The sequence below is a fragment of the Symphalangus syndactylus genome, chromosome 15 (genome assembly GCF_028878055.3).
Source record: "Symphalangus syndactylus isolate Jambi chromosome 15, NHGRI_mSymSyn1-v2.1_pri, whole genome shotgun sequence".
In the NCBI taxonomy this organism is placed as follows: Eukaryota; Metazoa; Chordata; class Mammalia; order Primates; family Hylobatidae; genus Symphalangus; species Symphalangus syndactylus.
Genome location: NC_072437.2, coordinates 22,804,197 through 22,827,299, shown reverse-complemented (window position 1 = coordinate 22,827,299; position 23,103 = coordinate 22,804,197). Strand labels below are relative to the sequence as shown.

Below are 23,103 nucleotides of genomic sequence, written 5' to 3'. Positions count from 1 at the left end.
AACAATGTTATCTGTTTATAGGCTAGACAAATGGCCGCCGTTCTCCTAAGACGTCTCTTGTCCTCTGCATTTGATGAAGTCTATCCAGCACTTCCCTCTGATGTTCAGACTGCCATCAAGAGTGAGCTCCTCATGATTATTCAGATGGAAACACAATCTAGCATGAGGAAAAAAGTTTGTGATATTGCGGCAGAACTGGCCAGGAATTTAATAGGTGTGTATGCAGGTGCATTCATGTTACCAAAAACATGGGTATATCCTTCTTTTTTTTTTTTTTTTTTTTCTTTTTTGAGACGGAGTCTTGCTCTGTCGCCCAGGCTGGAGTGCAGTGGCGTGATCTCGGCTCACTGCAAGCTCCGCCTCCCGGCTTCACGCCATTCTCCTGCCTCAGCCTCTCCGAGTAGCTGGGACTACAGGCGCCCGCCACCATGCCCAGCTAATTTTTTGTATTTTTAGTAGAGACGGGGTTTCACCGTGGTCTCGATCTCCTGACCTCGTGATCCGCCCGCCTTGGCCTCCCAAAGTGCTGGGATTACAAGCATGAGCCACCGCGCCTGGCCTTTTTTTTTTTTCATGGAACCTTTTAGAGTAAGATTCATAAGTACCTGAGTACCATTTATTCTGTTTAAAATGAGTGTGCTTACGGATTTTGCATTTAGAGCCAGAAATCACAGATAGATGTTTGTGAAATCCAGTAATAGGGCTCACCTATTGGTATTCAAAATACCCATGTGAGGCTAGGCACCGTGGCTCACGCCTGTAATCTCAGCACTTTAAGAGGCCAAGGTGGGCACGTTGCTTCAGTCTAGCAGTTCAAGATGAACCTGGGCAACATGGCAAAACCCCACTTGTACAAAACATTAGTGGGCGTGATGGTGTGCACCTGTAGTCCCAGTTACTTGGGAGGCTGAGATGGGAGAATCACCTGAGCCCCAGAAGCTGGAGACTGCAGTAAGCTGCGATCATGCCACTGCACTCCAGCCTGGGCAACAAAGCAAGACTCTGTCTCAAAAAAAAATCCATGTGGAAAAGTAATTTTGTAATTTGCTTGAAAATTGGCAGTTACATTTCCTCCTAAATCTATAATGTTTTAGAAGCACAGGCTAATTAATGGTATAGCCTACTTTGTACATTAAACTTGCCAGTTGAACTAAAAATCAGTGACTCCAGTGCTTTTGCTGTTGTATATGTATGGTGACAAATACATACGTATACTGTTATGCGGCTATACTATGTACTTTTTTGGGGGGGGTGGGGGGGGACGGAGTTTTGCTCTTATTGCCTAGGCTGGAGTGCAGTGGTGCGATCTTGGCTCACCGCAACCTCCGCCTCCCAGGTTCAAGTGATTTTCCTGCCTCAGCCTCCTGAGTAGCTGGAATTACAGGCATGTGCGACCACGCCCAGCTAATTTTTTTTGTATTTTTAGGGTTTCTCCATGTTGATCAGGCTGGTCTGGAACTCCTGGCCTCAGGTGATCTGCCCATCTCGGCCTCCCAAAGTGATGGGATTACAGGCGTGAGCCACCGCGCCTGGCCTACTATGTACATTTTTAATGCCCAAAAAATATTTTTTTAAGTGAGGTAAAAGGCAAACATCATAAAAAATGCATTTTACTAAAGGTAAAAATCCTTTTTGGTCAACTAAAAATAATAATGTAATTGAACATGCTACTTTTTTATCTTGCTGCAAAAAGCTTTATTTCCATTTGGTCTAGGGCTTGGGAGAGGACTCCAGCTTGGTTAAAAAGCTACCTAATGGCTGGAGGGAGAGGCTCAGGCAGAAGCCCTGATACATTGAGAGGGACCCTCAGAGGTCACTGGGCTTTTAGTGTTGTTTGATGATGAGGCTTTTGAAGAGACGCTTGCCCAGCTCAACATGGGAGCCAATTAGCCTGCAGAGGTTGGTCACGTGGTCCCCCATCTTAATGAGTTTCACTTCCTCATCTAGGAAGTGGCTCTCCAAGAAGTCACAGAGATGGGATCTGTGCAGGCAGAACCCAGGGCATGAAGATCCAAAAGGGCCTGGTTCCTGGTTCAAGTTCTTCTCCAGGGCCGTGACAGCTTCCATGGTGTCTCGGGTTTTGTCCCACTCATCTTCATACTTCCTGCTCGTAGAAGAGAGTGTGGCCACCACTTTTTTTTTTTTTTTTTTTTGGACAGGGATTTATAAGTGGTTGTAAGCGCAGCTTGTTTAGATGGCATTTTTAATAGTTGAAATGAAGATCAAGGTTAAATGGGAGATTACTATTGATTGAGCTTAGTACGTTATGACACTAATTTTAAAATCTCATCAACCAATAATACAGCTAGCAGATTGTATCCTTTCTTATGTCAACCATTTCTTAGAAACTAATGGGGAATGTGTCAATTCTTTATATTTTAGATGAGTTCAAATTAATTTTTTTTTTTTTTTTTTTTGTGAGACGGAGTCTCTCTGTCGCCCAGGCTGGAGTGCAGTGGCGCGATTTTGGCTCATTGCAGGCTCCACCCCCTGGGGTTCACACCATTCTCCTGCCTCAGCCTCCCCATTAGCTGGGACTACAGGCGCCCGCCACCTCACCTGGCTAATTTTTTGTATTTTTAGTAGAGACGGGGTTTCACCGTGTTAGCCAGGATGGTCTGGATCTCCTGACCTTGTGATCCGCCCGCCTCGGCCTTCCAAAGTGCTGGGATTACAGGCGTGAGCCACCACGCCCGGCCCAAATTAATTTTTTTAGACAGTTTTGCTCTGTTGCTCAGGCTTGAGTACAGTGGTGTGATCATAGCTTACTGCAGCTTCCACCTCCCAAGTTCAAGTGATTCTCCTGCCTCAGCCTCCCACACGCCCAGCTAATTTTTGTATTTTTTTAGTAGATATGGAGCCAACTGGGTTTCACCGTGTTTGCCAGCCTGGTCTCGAACACCTGACCTCAAATGGTCTGCCCACCTTGGCCTCCCAAAGTGCTGAGATTACAGGCGTGAGCCACAGCAGCCAGCCGTAATTTTGAATATTTTTAAATTGTTTAGAAAATTCTACTTTCCAGTTTTAAGTATGCAGATATGAATTTTTACAAGTGACATCATTTCTCATTCAGAAACACTTAACAGTGCAAACCTTTCCAAAGTATTCAAAGTGCTCTCATAGATTTTTTTTTTAAGCTGCTATTTTATTTCCCCTCAAAGCATCATCTTTAGGTTGAAGAGACATTTAATGTCAGCTTAGCAGCACAATTGTCATTTCACAAAAGTTCAAATATGGGGGGACGTTTAAAAAGAAAACATCTATAATTCATCTTTAAGTTGTATAACTCTTAAGGTCTTTGTGGCAATATAACCAGAGTCTTATAAGTGGCACAGTAGATTTTTGTGGTCACTCATTTTTATTGTAAAGTATTATTTAAAATCTCTTAATCTTGTTAAATAGTAAACATATTAATAACATCCTCTGGCACTATTTGAACCAAACTGCGAAGTGTGAGCACCCTGTATGGGTCCTGAGATTCTAACCCTGATGTCTTCTCAAGTTCCAAAGTAATGGTTACTTTGGTTTCAAGACCATGCCTCCAAATACTAGCTTTGCCTACTTTTTCAACTGTTCAGTAGCAATGGTATATATAAAGGAGTCAATCAATCAGATATTTTTACAGTTAAAAGTGCTGCCTTCTCTTCAAATTCCACTCCTTAGAAATAATCTCTGCCAGCCAGGTGCGGTGGCTCACGCCTATAATCCTAGTACTTTGGGAGGCCAAGGCAAGTGGATCACCCAAGGTCAGGAGTTTGAGACCAGCCTGGCCATCATGGCAAAAGCTCGTCTCTACTAAAAATACAAAAATTAGTCAGGCATGGTGGCGGGTGCCTGTAATCCCAGCTACTCGGGAGGCTGAGGCAGGAGAATTGCTTGAACCCTGGAGGCAGAGGTCACAGTCAGCTGAGATCGCGCCATTGCACTCCAGCCTGGGTAAAAGAGTGAAACTCCATCTAAAAAAAAAAGAACCTCTGCTAATATCTGATTATCTAACCCAGATACAGAGTTGTTTGGTTTGTTGGTTTGTTTGGTCTTTTTTTTTTTTTTTTTAACACAATTATGATGCCATTTTTATGGCTAAAGGACAGAATTTTATGGAGTTTTTAAAAATAGCAAAAGTGACATTTTTCACTACTCCATGTTATGAATGAGGCTTATGAAATGAAAGGATTTACTCTTAGTATATTGAAGTTCTGACTTAACACACTTTATGTCTGGATTTCTTTACTTTTAGATGAGGATGGCAATAACCAGTGGCCCGAAGGTTTGAAGTTCCTTTTTGATTCAGTCAGCTCTCAAAATGTGGGACTGCGGGAAGCTGCCCTTCACATTTTCTGGTATATACATTAATCTAGTTTTTTGAGACGTTTGATTTAACAAATGCCCTAAACACCTTTTAATTGATTATTTTAGCCTAATTTAACTTTATACTTAAAATGAAAATAATGCCTTTACATAAGTTTTGTTTGTATTTGTATTGGAAGCAATTTTTTTTTTAAAGGGCCTTTTATTTTACATTATGATCTTTTTTGTACACAAAGGTTCTCTACAGCTTGCTGGCTTTCTCTTTGTCTTTTATGATTCTGAAAGTTTTTATTGAACAGTGTCCTCTCCTTTATTTGGAGATTAACACAATACTGGATGTAGCTTTTCGAAAACCACATTAATAATGGTGTCTTGAAGAGGAGAAGGAGAATGCAGGTGAATCCCCATTATGTTTTCTGGGTCTTCTGTGACCAAATTTTATAATATGTTAAGAAACCTGTATATTTATAAGCAAATAGTCTAAGTTTAGAATTAAGTGCTTATTCTTTGCCCCACTGTGCTATATTTTTCTACTACACCTAAATTGTGATCAAGATCATACACATTTTAGGCTTTATATCATTTTCTACTTTAGTTGTCATATATATCTTTGTTTATATCAGTAATTCAGATTAGAGAATGCAGATGGCCGGAGAGCATAGTTCTTGTAGTTTTCATCTGAAAACCTGTGGTTGCTCTTGTCCCATCCTGCGCTCCAGGTCAGCTTTCGACTGAGACAGAGTAATAAGGATAAAAGCATGTAGCTGGGAATGGGCTGCTGAGTAGCCTCTACTCCCAGCCCAGACTTCTCCAGTATGTTTTCATTCACTTAACCCAAAAACAGGATTGCTTAGAGAATGGGTAGATGATGTTCAACCTATGGATTAATGCATACTGAGTCAGGTAAACAAACAGTTCATTAGAGATTCTAGCTCATACTTTACCAAGATATTAATATAATGTAGCTTTTAAAGAATGTTTGGATTATCTTTTAGGAACTTTCCTGGAATTTTTGGGAACCAGCAACAGCACTATTTAGACGTCATCAAACGAATGTTAGTTCAGTGTATGCAAGATCAGGAGCACCCATCGGTAAATAATTTCAATCCTATTAATATACCCATCTATTTTAATCTAATTTGTGAAAGAAATCAGTATATTTTAGGAGGTTGTTTTTACTTTTATACTTTAAAATACAAACACCAGTTTTACTGATAAAGAGTAATTTGATCTTGAGTAAGAAAACTTGAATTTGCGTTTATCAAAAATTTCTCATGTTTGACATTTTTTCCTCTTGATTTTAGATCAGAACATTATCTGCTAGAGCTACAGCTGCATTTGTACTTGCAAATGAGCATAATGTTGCTCTGTTCAAACATTTTGCAGACTTGCTACCGGGATTTCTACAGGTATGAAAACAATATAGAATAAATCATAATTATATCTTACTTGGTTATTTAATGCGTTCAATCATTTATGCAATAAATTCATATTGCTTATTATGTTCTGGCACTAGGCATACAGCAGTGAACAAAAACATGCAAATCTCAATCTCCATTAAACTTATGTTTACTGCCTTTGAAAGACATTTTTAGTCTCTTACAATATTTATAGTTATAAAATTTTTCTGTAATGTAAATGTTGTAAGCAATTATGTGCTTATTGTTGAATTTATGGTCATGTAGATTATTTCCATTAAATCAACCAAATAACCTGTGAGATTTAATGCCCATTTTACATAAGGAGAAGCTACTCTTAACTACAGGGTGTGTAATAGTTTGTATTATAATGTAAGTTTATGGTTAATTCACATTATCGTTAAGGATGTTAATTTTTAAGAATACTTTCTGTTTTAATCAGAAAGCAAAATAAGATTAGACAAGATAGAGCATATATTCAGGGCAACTTGAATCTGTGCTCCTGGAGAAAAAAATTTTGTATTAATTAAAATTTAAAAGATTGGACAAGTTAGTGGTTCCCAACCTTGTCAGACTCCAAACTCCTTTTTTATGACAATCTTTTAGTAATTTTTCATATACTCTTCTAAAAATGAAATGCATAAGTAATATATATGCACAATTTTTTAGAATATTAATATATAGCCTTAACTAAATACAAAAAAGAAATGCAAAGAAACATAAAATGGCTTGCTTTTCCTTATGTAAATGGTCAGACAAGACTACATTGGAAGACATAATAGACTAGGTGGTTTCCAAGTGATCTGTACAAATGCAATAGCTAAAACTGGACTAATAGCAAAGATATTGGCAAGTCAAATACCACAGTTCCCATTAGAATTGGTGATAAGATTTCCTAAAATAGTAAGGTTCTGAACAAAGCAAAGTAGAGGTTGAGTGTCTCTTATTCAGAATGCTTGGGAGTAGAAGTATTTCGGATCTCAAAATTTTTTCAAATTTTGAAACACTGTATTTGTGTTACACTTACCAGTTGAGCATCTCAAGTCAGAAATCCGAAATACTCAAATGCGCATTTCCTTTGAGTGACGTGTCTGTGTTCAAAAAGTTGAGGATTTCAGAGGATTTTGGATTTGGGATGTTCCACCTGTATGTATCCATTCTTGATTGATACAGTAGTTACATTGGAGGGGGGGATAACAGTTGTTAAAACCAGGCAAAAAATAATTTGTGAGTTAGGTTCTAAGTTCAGATGATTATAAAGAGTTTTTTCCTTTTTATAAATGTCTGGGATTTGTAATAATGTGAAATGCATAATGAGAAGATCATGTAAGTCCCTTGTGCTTGTGTCACAGGTGCAGGACATTTAGTATCCATGGCCTTTGCCCATCCTCAACCGTGAGACCATCAAGAAATATCTCCTGGGTGAAAAACCATTCCTCCTGAGAACCACTGAGTTAGACAGGATTTAGACTAGCTAAAATTGAAGGTTTCCACATGATAAAAAGTTATTTAAAGGATTTAGTGAAACTTCTCTCCCCATGTTTCACAATGAAAAGATAGTTTCGTGACAGAACATAAACTATAACATACTCTTGCTTTAGTAGTTTATTATCTGAAATCTCTAGTTACTGTTGAAATCTAATCCCAGTTTTCTTCCTCTGGATTTAGATAAGTTAAAATGTTTACCACAGCTTTTTAGAGTTGTTACTCTGAAATAGATAATGATAAACACAAAATGCATACTTTAATACCACAGTGACCAGACTTAACATCCAAGAGAAATAAAATGGGTAATATTGGACACTTTAAATGTATTACAGGTTCTAGTACTTACTATGCGTATGAAAAAAACTAGGACGTGGATATAAGAAAGGACAGAAGAGCCAGGTGCGGTGGCCACACATGTCCTGGCTACTAGGAGTCTGAGGCACAAGAGTTGGAGGGTACTGTGAGCTATGATTGTGCCACCACACTCCAGCCTGGGCGACAGAGCGAAACCTCATCACTGAAAAAATAAAAGGACAAAGGAAAGGGACTCCTGGTTATAAAAAAAGTAATTCCTTGGCAGCCTTAAGTATTGTAATGGTTATTATAGTTTCACTGATTTTCATTTCGACTTAGATGTAAATCTGTTTTGTATGTTTCTAGTTAACATCCGTCAGAAGGAAGGTATACTTGTGCCTGCAGGTAGAACATTTGTATAATATAGATTGCTAAATTATTTAGTGAAAAATAGTTTAGTAATATTTCTTTATTGTCAGCATCTTAGGAATGTTTTGGCTAATGAGGCATCATAAAGTCAGTCTTCAACACCGACTTTCTATTTCATCTTTTCTAGGCTGTAAATGACTCGTGCTACCAGAATGATGATTCTGTCCTAAAATCCCTCGTTGAGATTGCAGATACTGTTCCGAAGTATTTGCGTCCTCACTTGGAAGCAACTCTACAGCTAAGTCTAAAGGTAAATTAAGTATGTTAGTAAACGTTCTGTTTGTTATTTTCAGGGACTAATCTAAATTATTAAATGTATACAAATATGTCTTCTTTGTAGTTGTGTGGAGATACCAGCCTCAACAATATGCAGCGCCAGCTTGCCCTTGAAGTGATCGTCACCCTCTCTGAGACTGCAGCTGCTATGTTAAGAAAACATACCAATATTGTTGCACAGACTAGTAAGTCAATGGTCTTCAGATAGTTTATGTGTAATGTGGCCAAATTTTTGGATAAATTTGCTGAGGGTTGTGTAACTTCTCAGATTGTTGAGAATATAATGAATATCCTTTTAGAATCAGATGAATTTGGGAAAATGCATCTCAATACATGCAAGCATGGACCCCCACATTGTGGTTATGCCTTTTTTTTTTTTTTCGAGACGGAGTCTCGCTCTGTCGCCCAGGCTGGAGTGCAGTGGCGCAATCGCTGCTCACTGCAAGCTCCGCCTCCCAGGTTCACGCCATTCTTCTGCCTCAGCCTGTCCGAGTAGCTGGGGCCACAGGCGCCCGCCACCACGCCCGGCTCATTTTTTGTATTTTTAGTAGAGACGGGGTTTCACCGTGGTCTCGATCTCCTGACCTCGTGATCCACCCACCTCGGCCTCCCAAAGTGCTGGGATTACAAGCGTGAGCCACCGCGCCCAGTCGTTTATGCCTTTAAGACTTTTCAGACACCTGGAAATCTAGTGTTAAAAATAACATTTCTAGAGTGGAGTGTGACAGACTATCATTTATATGTTAATATTGGGCACAGTTAATAGAGTCAAAAACAATTCAGCGGGGATATATAGATGCACAGTAGCGAACTGCAAACCAAGATAGCATGTGTTGCTTACCAGTGAAGACAAGATTAGAAGAACAAGGTCTAACACTAGTCATGGCTCTGTTCACTATATTACATTGCTTTTGTTTTATAGACCCTCGTTGCAGCAGAAACTTAAATGGCTATTGTGCTATGGAAATACTACTTTAAAGTTTCGCTGTGCTGGGATAAGGACTTGAGAACTAACCTGATCTTTTTCTGGCCTAGCCATTTCTTAATGAGCTAATGAATACTTGAACACTTAATTTAGAGGGTACATACATCACCAGATTTATTTCGTAGTGGTACCTAACTTTTGTCTTACACTGAGATAGTGGTTGGAATCTTAGAAACATTCCCATTAAAGTCAGGAACAAGAAAAATACCTCCTTTATCACTGTTCATGTTGTACTGACTGCCCCAGCTGATGCATTAAGAGACAAAAATAAGTTATAAGCATTAGAAACAATGGCTGGGTGCGGTGGCTCACACCTGTAATCCCAACACTTTGGGAGGCCGAGGCAGGCAGATCACCTGAGGTCAGGAGTTCGAGACCAGCCTGGCTAACCTGCTAAAACCCCGTTTCTACTAAAAATACAAAAAATTAGCCAGGTGTGGTGGTGCACACCTGTAATCCTAGCTACTCAGGAGGCTGAGGCAGGAGAATTGCTTGAACCCGGGAGGTAGAGGTTGCAGTGAGCCCAGACCATGCCATTGCACTCCAGCCTGGGCAACAAGAGCGAAACTCGTCTCAAAAAAAAGAATTAGAAACAAAAATACTGCTTATTTGTAGGCTATGTGGTTATTGTCTACAAAAAGTTTTAAAGACTCAACAGATAAACTGCTAATCAAAGGGTTAAGCAAGATCCTTAGATATGAGAACATTTTATTGTAAGTGTTCCATTATTCATAGTAATCATTTAGAAAATTTTATAGGCATGAGTTGTAGTAACTGGGAATAAATCAAAAGATGTAAGACTTATATGGAGAAAGTTGAATAACATATTGAAAGACTAATAGAAGAACGAATTATCAGTTCTCAAATTAATCTAGGGTTATGATAGAACAATTCTGAAATTCTTCTGAAAGAACATAGGGCCTGAAGTAGCCAAGACAATTTTGACGAATGAAGTGGAGATCTTGTTTCATCAAGAAGGTTTAGAATGCATTGATGATGCAGATGTTGACAATGGATTGGATGGGGCCGGGCACAGTGGCTCACGCCTGTAATCCCAACACTTTGGGAGGCCGAGGCGGGCGGATCACGAGGTCAGGAGATCAAGACCATCCTGGCTAAAACGGTGAAACCCCGTCTCTACTAAAAATACAAAAAATTAGCCGGACATGGTGGCGGGCGGCTGTAGTCCCAGCTACTTGGGAGGCTGAGGCGGGAGAATGGCGTGAACCCGGGAGGCAGAGCTTGCAGTGAGCTGAGATTGCGCCACTGCACTCCAGCCTGGGCCACAGAGCGAGACTCCGTCTCAAAAAAAAAAAAAAAAAAAAAGACAATGGATCGGATGGAACAAAGGGTAGAGTGTAGGAGAGGATGCACTCACATGGGAGCAAAGCCATTTTTAAAAAGATAATTCATCAAAAGTTCTTGGGGCCAGGCATACTGGCTCAGGCCTGTAATTCCAGCACTTTGGAAAGCCAAGGTGGGTAAATTACATGAGCTCCTGAGTTTGAGACCAGCCTGGGCGACATGACAAAACCCTGTCTCTGCCAAAAATACAAAAATTAGTCGGGCATGGTGGCACACACCTGTGGTTCCAGCTACTCAGGAGGCTGAGATGGAGGATTGCTTGAGCCCAACAGGTCAAGGCTGCGGTGAGCCAAGATCACACCATTGCACTCCTGCCTGGGTGACGGAGCGAGACCCTGTCTCAAAAAAAAAAAAAAAAAAAAGTTTCTGGGATAACTGGTTCATTCTTTCTTTCATTTTTTCTTTTTTTTTAATAGGTTTATGGGGAACAGGTGGTGTTTGGTTTAGTGGTGATTTCTGTGATTTTGGTGCACCCATTAAGGGAGCGGTGTACACTGTAGCCAACGTGTAGTCTTTTATCCCTCACTCCCCTCCCACCCTTTCCCCTGAGTCCCCAAAGTCCGTTGTATCGTTCTTATGCCTTTGCATCCTCATAGCTCAGCTGCCACTTATGAGTTGAGAATATAACTGGTTATTTCTATGGGGAAAAAAATTCCAACTCTAGACAACTTATTAAAAAAATAGGCCGGGCGTGGTGGCTCACGCCTGCAATCCCAGCACTTTGGGAGGCCGAAGCGGGCAGATCACGAGGTCAGGAGATCGAGACCATCCTGGCTAACACAGTGAAACCCCATCGCTACTAAAAAATGCAAAAAACTAGCCAAGCATGGTGGTGGGCACCTGTAGTCCCAGCTACTCGGGAGGCTGAGGCAGGAGAATGGCGTGAACCCGGGAGGCGGAGCTTGCAGTGAGCCGAGATAGCGCCACTGCACTGCAGCCTGGGCGACAGAGCAAGACTCTGTCTCAAAAATAATAATAATAATAATAATAATAATAATAATAATAATAATAATAATTGGGGTCTGCTCAAGACCTGAATATTACCTTGCATGCTGGAACTAGTTAAAAAAGTTAAGGGCTAAATATTACAGATGTATTTTACAAGTAATGCTTAATAGATAATTTTTTAAGACTGAATCACAAACCATCGATGTAAACATTGCCAAATTTGCAAATGCTAAAACAGTTTTTTGACCAATCAGATACACCATAAATGAACTGAAAAAATAAGCCACAAACTGGAAGAAAATAATTACAGTGCACACAATCAACAGTTTGTTATCTAGAGAATACACAAAGGCTGAGAAGAGGAAATTCATTGCTTCTTTCTTCAAGATGGGGTCTTGCTCTGTCACCCAGGCTAGGGTGCAGTGACGTGATCTCAGCTCACTGCAGCCTCCCAAGTAGCTGGGACTACAGGCACACACTACCACACCTAGCTAATTTTTGTGTTTTTTGGTAGAGATAGGGTTTTACCATGTTGCCCAGGCTGGTCTTGAACTCCTGGGCTCAAGGGATCCTCCCACCTAAGCGTCCCAAAGTGCTGGGATAACAGGTGTGCACCAGCAGGCCCAGTCAGGAAATTCGTAAAAGAGGGATCTGAAATAGCTAATGAACCCTGCTAAGTCTCAATAAAAACAAGTGTAATTGTGGAATACAAGTTGTCCAAAAGTTTGACAATATCAATTGTTAATAAAAGATGTGGAACTGAGAGGATGCTTATTCCAGCCCCAGGGGACTTGACACATTTTTGTGAAATAACACAGACCTCCACTTGAACTTCACGTAGTTTATGCAACAGCTATGCAGAGCACAGCTTGTTTGGTAATTTTTTTTTTTTTTTTTTTTTTTTTTTTTTGAGACAGAGTCTCACTCTGTTGCCCAGGCTGGAGTGCAGTGGTGCCATCTTGGCTCCCAGCAAGCTCCACCTCCCAGGTTCACGCCATTCTCCTGCCTCAGCCTCCCGAGTAGCTGGGACTACAGGCGCCCACCACCACACCCTGCTAATTTTTTTGTATTTGGGGTTTCACTGTGTTAGCCAGGATGGTCTCGATCTCCTGACCTCGTGATCCGCCTGCCTTGGCCTCCCAAAGTGCTGGGATTACAGGCATAAGCCACCGCGCATGGCCTTGTTTGATAATTTTTTAGTACTATTTGAAGATAGTAATAACAATTTCATGCCTAGACTCATGCTTGTCAAACAGAAGATGTAATAATCTCATCAAAGCAAATTTTATAGGAGGAAAAAATTGGAAACAACCAAAATGTTTATCAGCTAGACAGTGGGTAGTATGTGTATATAATGGAATGCTATTAAATAAATTGAAATCCTTATGTGTTGAGAAAAAAGCAAATTGCCAAGGTACATATATTATGAAACCATTTATTATATAAAAAATCAAATCTTGAAATAGTACTATAATTTTGTATAGAGATATAGAAAATCTGTAGTTCAAGTGTGAAAAAACAATTGGGGAATGGGAAACATTTGTGATGTTGCTTCTTACCTCTGGTGACGGGGGGAGTATGTAATCGGATTTGGGAATTTCATAGGAGGGTTTGACTTATGAATGTTACTTTTTAAAGAAACGATAAAAGCAAATGTGACAAAAGGTTAAAATTTAACAAACCAGGTTTTGGGGGCACAGACAAATAATTGTTTTGTCTTGCTCTCTTAGAGGCAAAGTAAAATCTTAAAATTCTTGTTTATAAATAGTGATATGGATAAGATAAAGTCACAGTCTTCGGGTATGAAATAATTGTTTACTTTAGTTCCTCAGATGTTAGCAATGATGGTTGATTTGGAAGAAGATGAGGACTGGGCAAATGCAGATGAACTAGAAGATGATGATTTTGACAGGTAATCAAACATAGTGTCAGGGTGGCAGTGAGAGCCCTAGGGCTCCAAGGTCCATCTCTTCACTATTGCACCCTGTAACCTGAAGGTAAACTGTTAAGCCTGGAATATGGGGCACTTTGCCTTGCTGTTGTATTTATTGCTGTGTCACATTTTATAAGTAGTATTTTCTTTAGTTTTCATGTATAATTTATATTAATAAAATTTATGTTTCTTGGAAGTTCTTAAAAATACTTTAGTAGTTAATACATAAGGTTGTATTTTATAATCAGGAACTGAAAGATACCTACAACAACAAACAAGGAAGTTTTTCTTTTTTTAAAATAAAGTATGATATGAAAACAGCAAATAAAGTAGCTATGTTTTTTTTTTTTTTGAGACGGAGTCTCGCTCTGTCACCCAGGCTGGAGTGCAGTGGCACGATCTTGGCTCACTGCAAGCTCCACCTCCCGGGTTCACGCCATTCTCCTGCCTCGGCCTCCCAAGTAGCTGGGACTACAGGCACCTACCAACATGCCCAGCTAATTTTTGTATTTTTAGTAGAGGTGGGGTTTCACCATGTTAGCCAGGATGGTCTCAATCTCCTGACCTCATGATCTGCCCACCTCGGCCTCCCAAAGTGCTGGGATTACAGGCGTGAACCACCGCGCCCGGCCAAGTAGCTATGTTTTTAACTGTCTTACTCTAAATTATTTCCAAGTTTTTTGTTTGTTTTTGTTTATTTTTTGTTTGAGTATCTTTTAAAACATGTATAAAGCAACTTTTTTGTGATAAATGCTTTTACAGGCAGAGACTTCCCTTAGAATAATTGTTTCAACAAAATTCCCTGCAATACACGTCATATTTTCCTAATAAAAGGCAGTTTAATTTTAGGATAGACAGCATCCAGTGGTGAAAAGATTAGAGTCACACTGGGTGACAGTAACACTGGAATTACTATTGTGCTTATTTATTTCAGCTTAGGAAGTCCCATGAATACAGGAAAAGTCAACCAAAATCTATATTCACTGTGCAGTAGTAATGATGGCCCCTTACATGTATATGAAACATAGCACCTCCGAGTTCTGTTACTTTAATGAACTTTATTGGTAGCCCCAGAGGTATATTATATTACAGATGCAGAAAGGGAGATTGAAGATTGAGTGATTTGTCTCAGGTTATGTAGCCAGTTAATGGGCTGGGGTTAATTACCATTTTTTTCATTCTTCCCAGTGCATTATACTACCACCTTTTCTTCAAAAAAGCTGAAATTGGCCGGGTGCGGTGGCTCACGCCTGTAATCCCAGCACTTTGGTAGGCAGAGGTGGGCAGATCACCCGAGGTCAGGAGTTCGAGACCAGCCTGACCAACATGTTGAAACCCCGTCTCTACTAAAAATACAAAAATTAGCCGGGCCTGGTGGCAGACACCTATAATCCCAGCTACTCGGGAAGCTGAGTGAGGAGAATCTCTTGAACCTGGGAGGTGGAGGTTGCAGCGAGCTGAGATCACGTCATTGCACTACAGCCTGGGGAACAGAGCCAGACTCCGTCTCAGAAGAAAAAAAAAAAGCTGAAATTATTCCCCTGAAAGACTTGGAGTCAGTATAAACTACTAGGTTAATAAAAGTAAAAATTAAAGACATTTGGCTTTAGAATATATGGTGCATTTTTGAGACTTAATCCCATTATTAAAAATGACTGATTTCTGGCTTTAATACTATTTTGAAGCATATGAAAGTAATCTTTCACTGGAAATCACCTGATAACGGCTGAAGAGAAGACCAGGGCTAGGTCGAATTTCCTTTGTGGTTCAGTTACTATAATGTGCTGCTGCCTGTCCTTTAATTTGCCCTGTAAATGGCGCTTAAATTTATACAATTTAAGAAACTTTGTTTTCTAGACTAGATGAATAAGATTTTCTAATTTGTGAAACAGGGCATAAATATATTTTCAAGGTGAGCTTTTTTTAAGTCTAAAAACCTGTTCTGAAGATAATTTATAGTTTCACCTTTATAGTATTGTCTTTACACAGTAAAGATAATGCACATGAAATACACTACTGATCTTCCAGTTCTAAGCCAGGATAAGTCCAAATGCTTTTATGCCCACATCCCTTTGGCTTTCAGAGAAGACAATAGAATTAAGTTTCACATAGCTATGCATAGTTTGGCAGTGCGGTTTGCACCCCTTTAAAGGTGAATAAACTCACGGTGGGGAAAATTACACATTCTCTGCACCCTTTTCGGTTTTCTATGTTCTGTTCATTGATAAGTTTGAAGACTGTATTTCTAGGAAATGAAATACATGAGGCTCTTTCAACACTGCTTTTACTGGAGTGTTGAAAATGTCAGAAGCTGTGTCTGAGAACAGTTTTTAGCCAGTAGCGGGTGGGGGTGGTCTTGAAAAGCAAGATTCAGGCTGGGCACAGTGGCTCACGCCCGTAATCCCAGCATTTTGGGAGGCCCAGGCAGACGCATCACGAGGTCAGGAGATCGAGACCATCCTGGCTAACGCGGTGAAACCCCGTCTCTACTAAAACTACAAAAAAATTAGCCAGGCGTGGTGGCGGGCACTTGTAGTCCCAGCTACTCAGGAGGCTGAGGCAGGAGAATGGCGTGAACCCGGGGGGCAGAGCTTGCAGTGAGCCGAGATCGTGCCACTGCACTCCAGCCTGGGTGACAGAGCGAGACTCCGTCTCAAAAGAAAAAAAAAAAAAGAAAGAAAAATAAGATTCAGGCATGACTTTCTAAACTATGGTGGATCATGATAAAAACATTTACTCTTTTTTCTTTTCTAAGCTGTAGGGTTTTTAACCTCTAATTTCAATTCCACATTTAAAGACAGCTTGAATTCTTTCTCAGTCTTAGTTTAATAATAATAATATGGTTAGAAGTATGTCTGTAGAGTATACTATTTCTTTTGTGTTTCAGATATATTGAATACACAATTCTGTTTATGTGTTTAGCAATGCAGTTGCAGGCGAGAGTGCTCTAGACCGAATGGCTTGTGGACTTGGTGGAAAGCTCGTTCTGCCAATGATCAAGGAACACATTATGCAAATGCTTCAAAATCGTAAGCTGTGTCCTTCAAATGCTAGAATAGTGAAGTTGTGCCCTTTCTAAAGCTTAAATTCTAAGATATGTTTAGACTGTTAAAAATTAATCTTTATCTTTTTATCATCCATATTTAACCCAATTCATTTATTTTACCAATAAAATTGTCAATCCCAAAGAAAATGTACAGATTTACTTCCTAGCCAAAAATATTTAGATTTGAATTTGAAAATGATGTTATTTGAATTTTTATGGAATATTAGAATGTTTGAATCATATACTCTTCTTTCACCCTATATCTTTTATTTTTAAAAGAAGAAATTCTATCTAATGTTATCAAAAGAGAGACCACTTCTTTCTTTCTGTTTTTGCCCCTGACCGAGGTGATGGTGGAAGCCCACCTGCCTTGGAGGGCAGCTGTTGTTGTTGACACAGGATTTCGCCATGTTGCCCAGGCTGGTCTCAAACTCCTGGCCTCAAGCAGTCCTCCTGCTTCAGCCTCCCAGAGTGCTTGGATTATAGGCATGAGCTACCACACCTGGCCATCCTTCTTTTTTATTTCTATGAATATTTCCCTAATATTTGGTCGGTTACCTTTGTACCTGTAATATATATATCAATCCCAAAGTTTATTGTTGTATATGTTTTATTTTCATTTGTCTTTTTTTTTTTTTTTTCTTGAGACGGAGTCTTGCTCTGTCGCCCAGGCTGGAGTGCAGTGGCACAGTCTCGGCTCACTGCAAGCTCCGCCTCCCGGGTTCACGCCATTCTCCTGCCTCAGCCTCTCCGAGTAGCTGGGACTACAGGCGCCCGCCACTACGACCGGCTAATTTTTTTGTATTTTTAGTAGAGACGGGGTTTCACCGTGGTCTCGATCTCCTGACCTCATGATCCGCCCGCCTCGGCCTCCCAAAGTGCTGGGATTACAGGCATGAGCCACTGCACCCGGCCTAATTTTTGTATTTTTAGTAGAGACGGGGTTTCGCCGTGTTGGCCAGGCTGGTCTTGAACTCCTGACTTTAAGTGATCCACCTCCCTCGGCCTCCCAAAGTGCTGGGTTTACAGGTGTGAGCCACCGCGCCTGGCCTGATACATACTTTTAGAATCAAGTAGTCACGCACTTTTTCTGTTCATTTTTCTAAAAAGTAAATATACAAATGTTTTTATATTATATATACATATACCCTTTCCAAAAAAGTTTTGTTACTCTTTTCCAAATAAGAACCTTTATACATCTCCCTCTACCAGAATGACATGTTTATAGTGTCTAATTGCTATTCCATCTGTAATTTTTTTCTGTAGCTGACTGGAAATACCGGCATGCAGGATTGATGGCCTTATCTGCCATTGGTGAAGGGTGCCACCAGCAAATGGAAGGAATTCTAAATGAGATTGTAAATTTTGTTTTACTTTTTCTCCAGGATCCTGTAAGTACCAGTAAATATTTGATTCAAAATGATTAGTGTAGCTTCATGTGGAAACCTTCTTGCTTTTACTAATGAAAGAAAACGTTTTCCAGCATCCAAGAGTGAGGTATGCAGCCTGTAATGCCGTGGGACAGATGGCTACAGATTTTGCACCTGGTTTCCAAAAGAAATTTCATGAGAAGGTAAGTAACAAGTCCTCAAACACCCAAATCAGACTTTAGGAAGAGGGGTGGACATTTCAACATGTATGCCCGTTTGGTTTCATTTCACAGGTGATTGCAGCTCTGCTGCAGACCATGGAAGACCAAGGCAATCAACGTGTGCAGGCCCATGCAGCTGCTGCCCTCATTAACTTTACTGAAGACTGTCCCAAGTCACTACTTATTCCATACTTGGATAATTTGGTGAAACATCTGCATTCCATTATGGTACTGAAGCTTCAAGAGGTAAGTTTTAAGATCCGTAGGCTGCTTTCTGTTTGTAGATTAATTTGGGTTGATTTGATGGGTAAGAACTGGAGAAAGAGGGACTTGCAGCATGACCATAAAGAATATAAAGTAAAAAAACTGAGGAGGCTATTCGGAGTTGTGGAATCATGAGTAGAGAAATTCAGATTTGATCAAAATGTGGGCTGATAATTGGAATTGGGAAAGATACAGCTAAAGGTCAGGTAAAATCAGTGTATATGGATCACCCTGAAAATAAGGCAGAGAAGTTTTTGAACTCTGATTTATGTAAAGTGTGAAAAACCATTCTATGTTCTTAAATGCTGCAAGAAATGATCATATGTTAAGAAATTAGTGTAGTAGCATTGGGTGAGGCATACACAAAAAAGGGAGAAGATGTAAGGCAAGACCATCATACTGTCATCGTCCAGGGAGCTTAGATAGTAATAGTGGAAGAGGTGATTCTAAAAGACACTTCATGGGAAGCACTAACAGTTTGTTTCTGGCAGTTTGAATTTTAAAAGATGAAAGGGCCCGGCATGGTGGTTCACCCCTGTAATCCCAGCACTTTGGGAGGCTGAGGCAGGTGGATCACCTGAGGTCAGGAGTTTGAGACCAGCCTGGCCAACATGGTGAAATCCCATCTCTCCTAAACATACAAAATTAGCCGGGTGTGGTGGTACACGCCTGTAATTCCAGCTACTCGGGAGGCTGAGAGAGGAGAATCACTTGAACCCAGGAGGCAGAGGTTGCAGTGAGCTGAGGTGGTGCCACTGCCCTCCAACCTGGGCAGTAAGAGCAAAATTCTGTTTCAAAAAAAAAAGATGGAAGAGAAGAAATTAAAAATCGTTGACTATTCTAACCAGAGTGACAGAAATACAGAAGTTGTAGAAACAACGTCATTTTTGAGTATCCAAGTAAAAATGATTATAGTTACAGCTGAAGTAAGGGATGCAACCTGAAAACAATTGACTTATGTTAGTCCAGCACAGTGTGTGAGAGATGTAGATGCGAAAATCAAGGATTTTAGCCCAGTTTATTGTCAAATGCAATGAAAATGGATTACTACTATAAAAATGAAATGAATAGAAGGCATAGAAAATAAAAGATATAAACCTGCTCTCAAATTGCTATAAAAGTTTCTAATGCCCTCAATTCTTATACTTATTATGAACTGGTAGCAAATAGTTAACAAACCACAGTTTGCGTAGCACTGGTGATTGGTCAGAGAGCAAGACAAACAAGAAATGCAATGTCTCAGAAGCCAAAGACAGAGGACTTATAAACAAAGGCCCAAGTTCTCAGTATCAGATGACAGCAGACTAAGAATATAATAAAGGAATCATTCATGTGCCCGAAGGCAGACCGAGGTGGACCCAAGTTGAAGGCAGATTGGTTGGTTGGTTAAATCAGTAATGGATGGATCCAACATGACTTTACAGGTTTGGGTGGATGGCTGTGGTATGATAGTCCCTGTGTACCCCTGTCCTTCCTTCCTGCAGTGAGGCACTATATGGGTTTTTAAAGATAAGTGGAAGGAGTTGTTGGGATGGGATGGTAGGAGGACAGTGTTCACGAGGAAGAGTTGTGCAAAGAGAAGGTAGCCTAGCGGAGGAGGAAAGACATTTTCTCTGAGGCCAGCAGCACAGTCCACACTAAACATGGAGCAGAGGCTGAGGTGCAGAAGCAGGAAGTAAGATAACTTCCTCAAGACATAGTTGAATGTGTAACACAAGGTAAAGAACTCTGCTGAGAGTGTGGGTGTAGTTGATGTGGGGAATTATGAAAATCTGGAGTAGTAACTGGGTCAGGTTCATATGAGTCAATAAATATTTTATTTTATTTATTTATTTTTATTTTGAGATGGAGTCTTGCCCAGGCTGGAGTGCGACAACGCAACCTCCGTCTCCCAGGTTCAAGCCATTCTCCTGCCTCAGCCTCCCGAGTAGCTGGTGTTACAGACATGCACCACCACACCTGGCTAATTTTTGTATTTTGAGTGGAGACAGGGTTTCACCATGTTGGCTAGGCTGTTCTTGAACTCCTGACCTCAAGTCATCCGCCCACCTGTGCCTCCCAAAGTCCTGGGATTACAGGTGTGAGTCACCGTGCCCGGCTTCCTCTTTTTTTTTTTTTTTTTTTGAGACAGAGTCTTGCTCTTGTCAACCCAGCTGAGATGTAGTGGTGCAATCTTGGCTCACTGCAACCTCTGCCTCCCAGTTCAAACAATTCTCCTTCCTCTGCTTCCCAAGTAATGGGATTACTGGGGTGTGCCACCACACCTGGCTGATTTTTATTTATTTATTTAGTAGAGACAGGGTTTCACTATGTTGGCCAGGCTGGTCTTGAACTCCTGACTCAGGTGATCCACCCGCCTCAGCCTCCCAGAGTGCTGGGATTACAGAAGAATTACTGTAAAATATTGCTGGTGACAGGACGGGCCCAGCAGCAAATAGGTAGTAAGCATTTATTACTAGCTGGGTCAGAACACCAGATCTTTGGTGCAGAGAAAAAGGTCATCTCATCTGTTTTCAGCAAGAGAAATGCAAGAGAAGGCAGCAAGGTTCCTTGAGGGATCTTCTGGGGAGGGGGAGTTAGAAAATAAAGGAAGGGGCCAAAGAGGGAATTTTCTTTACGACATAGTAAGACAGCACAAAATATAATCATAAGTAGAGGAAATCAGTGAAGAAAAAAATGAGTATGAAGTGTAGGCATTAAAGTTGATGAACACAAAAATTTTGATTCCGTATCTGTACTCAAGAATTAGCTGTGCTTTGAGATGAGACAAAAATGAGTAAGGGGTGTTGTGTTAATAGAAGAGAGAAAAAAAATCTCAAATAGTTCAACATAGATTCTTTTTATAGAAATTTCCTCCAAAACCTACAATCTCTACCTCTAGAGAGGTGGTCTCATTCAGCTGTTTGAGAAAAGCATTCAAGAACTTGAAGGGAGTAGTAATTGTAAATTTAAATACTTCTTCCAGTTTTCCTTTGAAGTAATAATTTGTGTCTTCCTTCTAGTTGATTCAGAAAGGCACCAAGTTAGTTTTGGAACAAGTTGTGACATCCATTGCATCAGTTGCCGATACTGCAGAAGAAAAATTTGTCCCCTACTATGATTTATTTATGCCATCACTGAAGCACATTGTTGAGAATGCGGTTCAAAAAGAACTGAGACTTCTGAGAGGAAAAACTATTGAATGCATTAGCCTCATTGGTCTGGCTGTTGGGAAGGAAAAAGTAAGTAATTTCTTTCTTTCTTTTTTTTTTTTTTGAGACGGTGTCTTGCTCTGTCGCCCAGGCTGGAGTGCAGTGGCAATATCTTGGCTCACTGCAAACTTTGCCTCCCGGTTGACGCCATTCTCCTGCCTCAGCCTCCCAAGTAGCTGGGACTACAGGCACCCGCCACCACTCCCAGCTAATTTTTTGTATTTTTAGTAGAGACGGGGTTTCACCATGTTAGCCAGGGTGGTCTCGATCTCCTGACCTCATGATCCGCCCGCCTCGGCCTCCCAAAGTGCTGGCATTACAGGCGTGAGCCACTGCGCCCGGCCAGTAATTTCTGTTATGTTAAATTTACTGTATGTAACTTGGCTGTGGAGGCATTGAGAGTACTAGAGGGATTTTTTCCTTCTGATAAATGGTTTTCTGGATGCTTGTTTTTTTCCTTACTCTTCCTTACTCCTTTCACATTGCTCCTATTTTATATACAGATTAATTCCTGTCTTCATCTTTTCATTGTTTGTTTGGTTTGGTTTTTCTTTTTTTTTTTTTTTTTTTTTTTTTGAGACCAAGTCTCACTCTATCACCCAGGCTGGAGTGCATTGGCATGATCTAGCTCACTGTAACCTCTGCCTTCTGGGTTCAAGCGATTCTCCTGCGTCAGCCTCCCAGGTAGCTGACATTACAGGCACCTGCCACCGCTGCCAGCTGATTTTTGTATTTTTAGTAGAGATGGGGTTTTACTATGTTGGCCAGGCTAGCCCTGATCTCCTGACCTCAAGCAATCTGCTCACGGGTGTGAGCCACCGTGCCCAGCCCGTCTTTTTGTTGTTAATATTAGGGTTTCTTTTTAGCTCAGCTATGCTCTTGATGCCTCCTCCTTTCCCCACCACACACAGTGCATCTCGTGGGAGGTGTGTAGAAATCAGTATCCATGTTTGTTCCCTTTAAATATGTGCTTGGAAACATGTCATTTGCTTTCCTATTAATCTAAAATGCATCAAGTGTTCTAAGAGAAATCTATGCATATAGATCTTCAGAAAATAGTTACCAAGGACCATTGGCCAGTGTGTTTCTCAGCCAACATCTCAGAATTGTTCAAGCTAATGCAAACGAAGTTTCTCTGTCATTGAACCCTCATGTTCTGACCCTCAGAATTATCAACAGGGAAGCTCTGTCTTGCCTTCTTCAAAACCAGCATCAGTATTAATTTATATTTGGAACTGGTTTCTGTGAGACACTGACCACTAAAACATTGGTATGTTTTATACCAATAAAATATTTTTATGTCCCATACTCTATATATCTGGCTTTCAATGTCTCTTTAAAACGCTGCCTGTCTATACAATGGAGATTACCAGAACTGCAAAGAGTTAAGTGAAAATCACAGACAAAATTTTATGCAGTGAATTCTATAAACAATCCAAAATTTTCTTTCTGAATTTGAATTCGGTTTTACTGCTTGAAATGCGTAAGCCATAGACTAACACCTGATGCCATTAGAAGTACCTTTATACTGTAGTTCACTGCCCTTCAGTGGAAAATATATTTTTCT

The 23,103-nt window shown here is 40.4% G+C and overlaps 1 protein-coding gene across 6 annotated transcripts in view; it reads left to right on the top strand.

Annotated features, from left to right (window-relative positions):
* IPO5 (importin 5) overlaps positions 1-23,103 on the top strand; it is a 65,879-nt gene that overhangs the window by 27,376 nt on the left and 15,400 nt on the right. For 5 of the 6 annotated variants that reach the window (XM_055245251.2, XM_055245254.2, XM_055245255.2 and 2 more), the window contains 12 exons: positions 22-214; positions 4,238-4,340; positions 5,304-5,400; positions 5,613-5,717; positions 8,065-8,187; positions 8,278-8,398; positions 13,336-13,423; positions 16,367-16,473; positions 17,757-17,881; positions 17,974-18,063; positions 18,154-18,327; positions 21,348-21,566. In XM_055245251.2, the coding sequence (XP_055101226.1) occupies positions 22-214; positions 4,238-4,340; positions 5,304-5,400; positions 5,613-5,717; positions 8,065-8,187; positions 8,278-8,398; positions 13,336-13,423; positions 16,367-16,473; positions 17,757-17,881; positions 17,974-18,063; positions 18,154-18,327; positions 21,348-21,566 (1,545 nt within the window). The remainder of the gene's footprint in view (positions 1-21; positions 215-4,237; positions 4,341-5,303; positions 5,401-5,612; positions 5,718-8,064; positions 8,188-8,277; positions 8,399-13,335; positions 13,424-16,366; positions 16,474-17,756; positions 17,882-17,973; positions 18,064-18,153; positions 18,328-21,347; positions 21,567-23,103) is intronic. The other variant, XM_063618944.1, reaches the window with a different exon arrangement.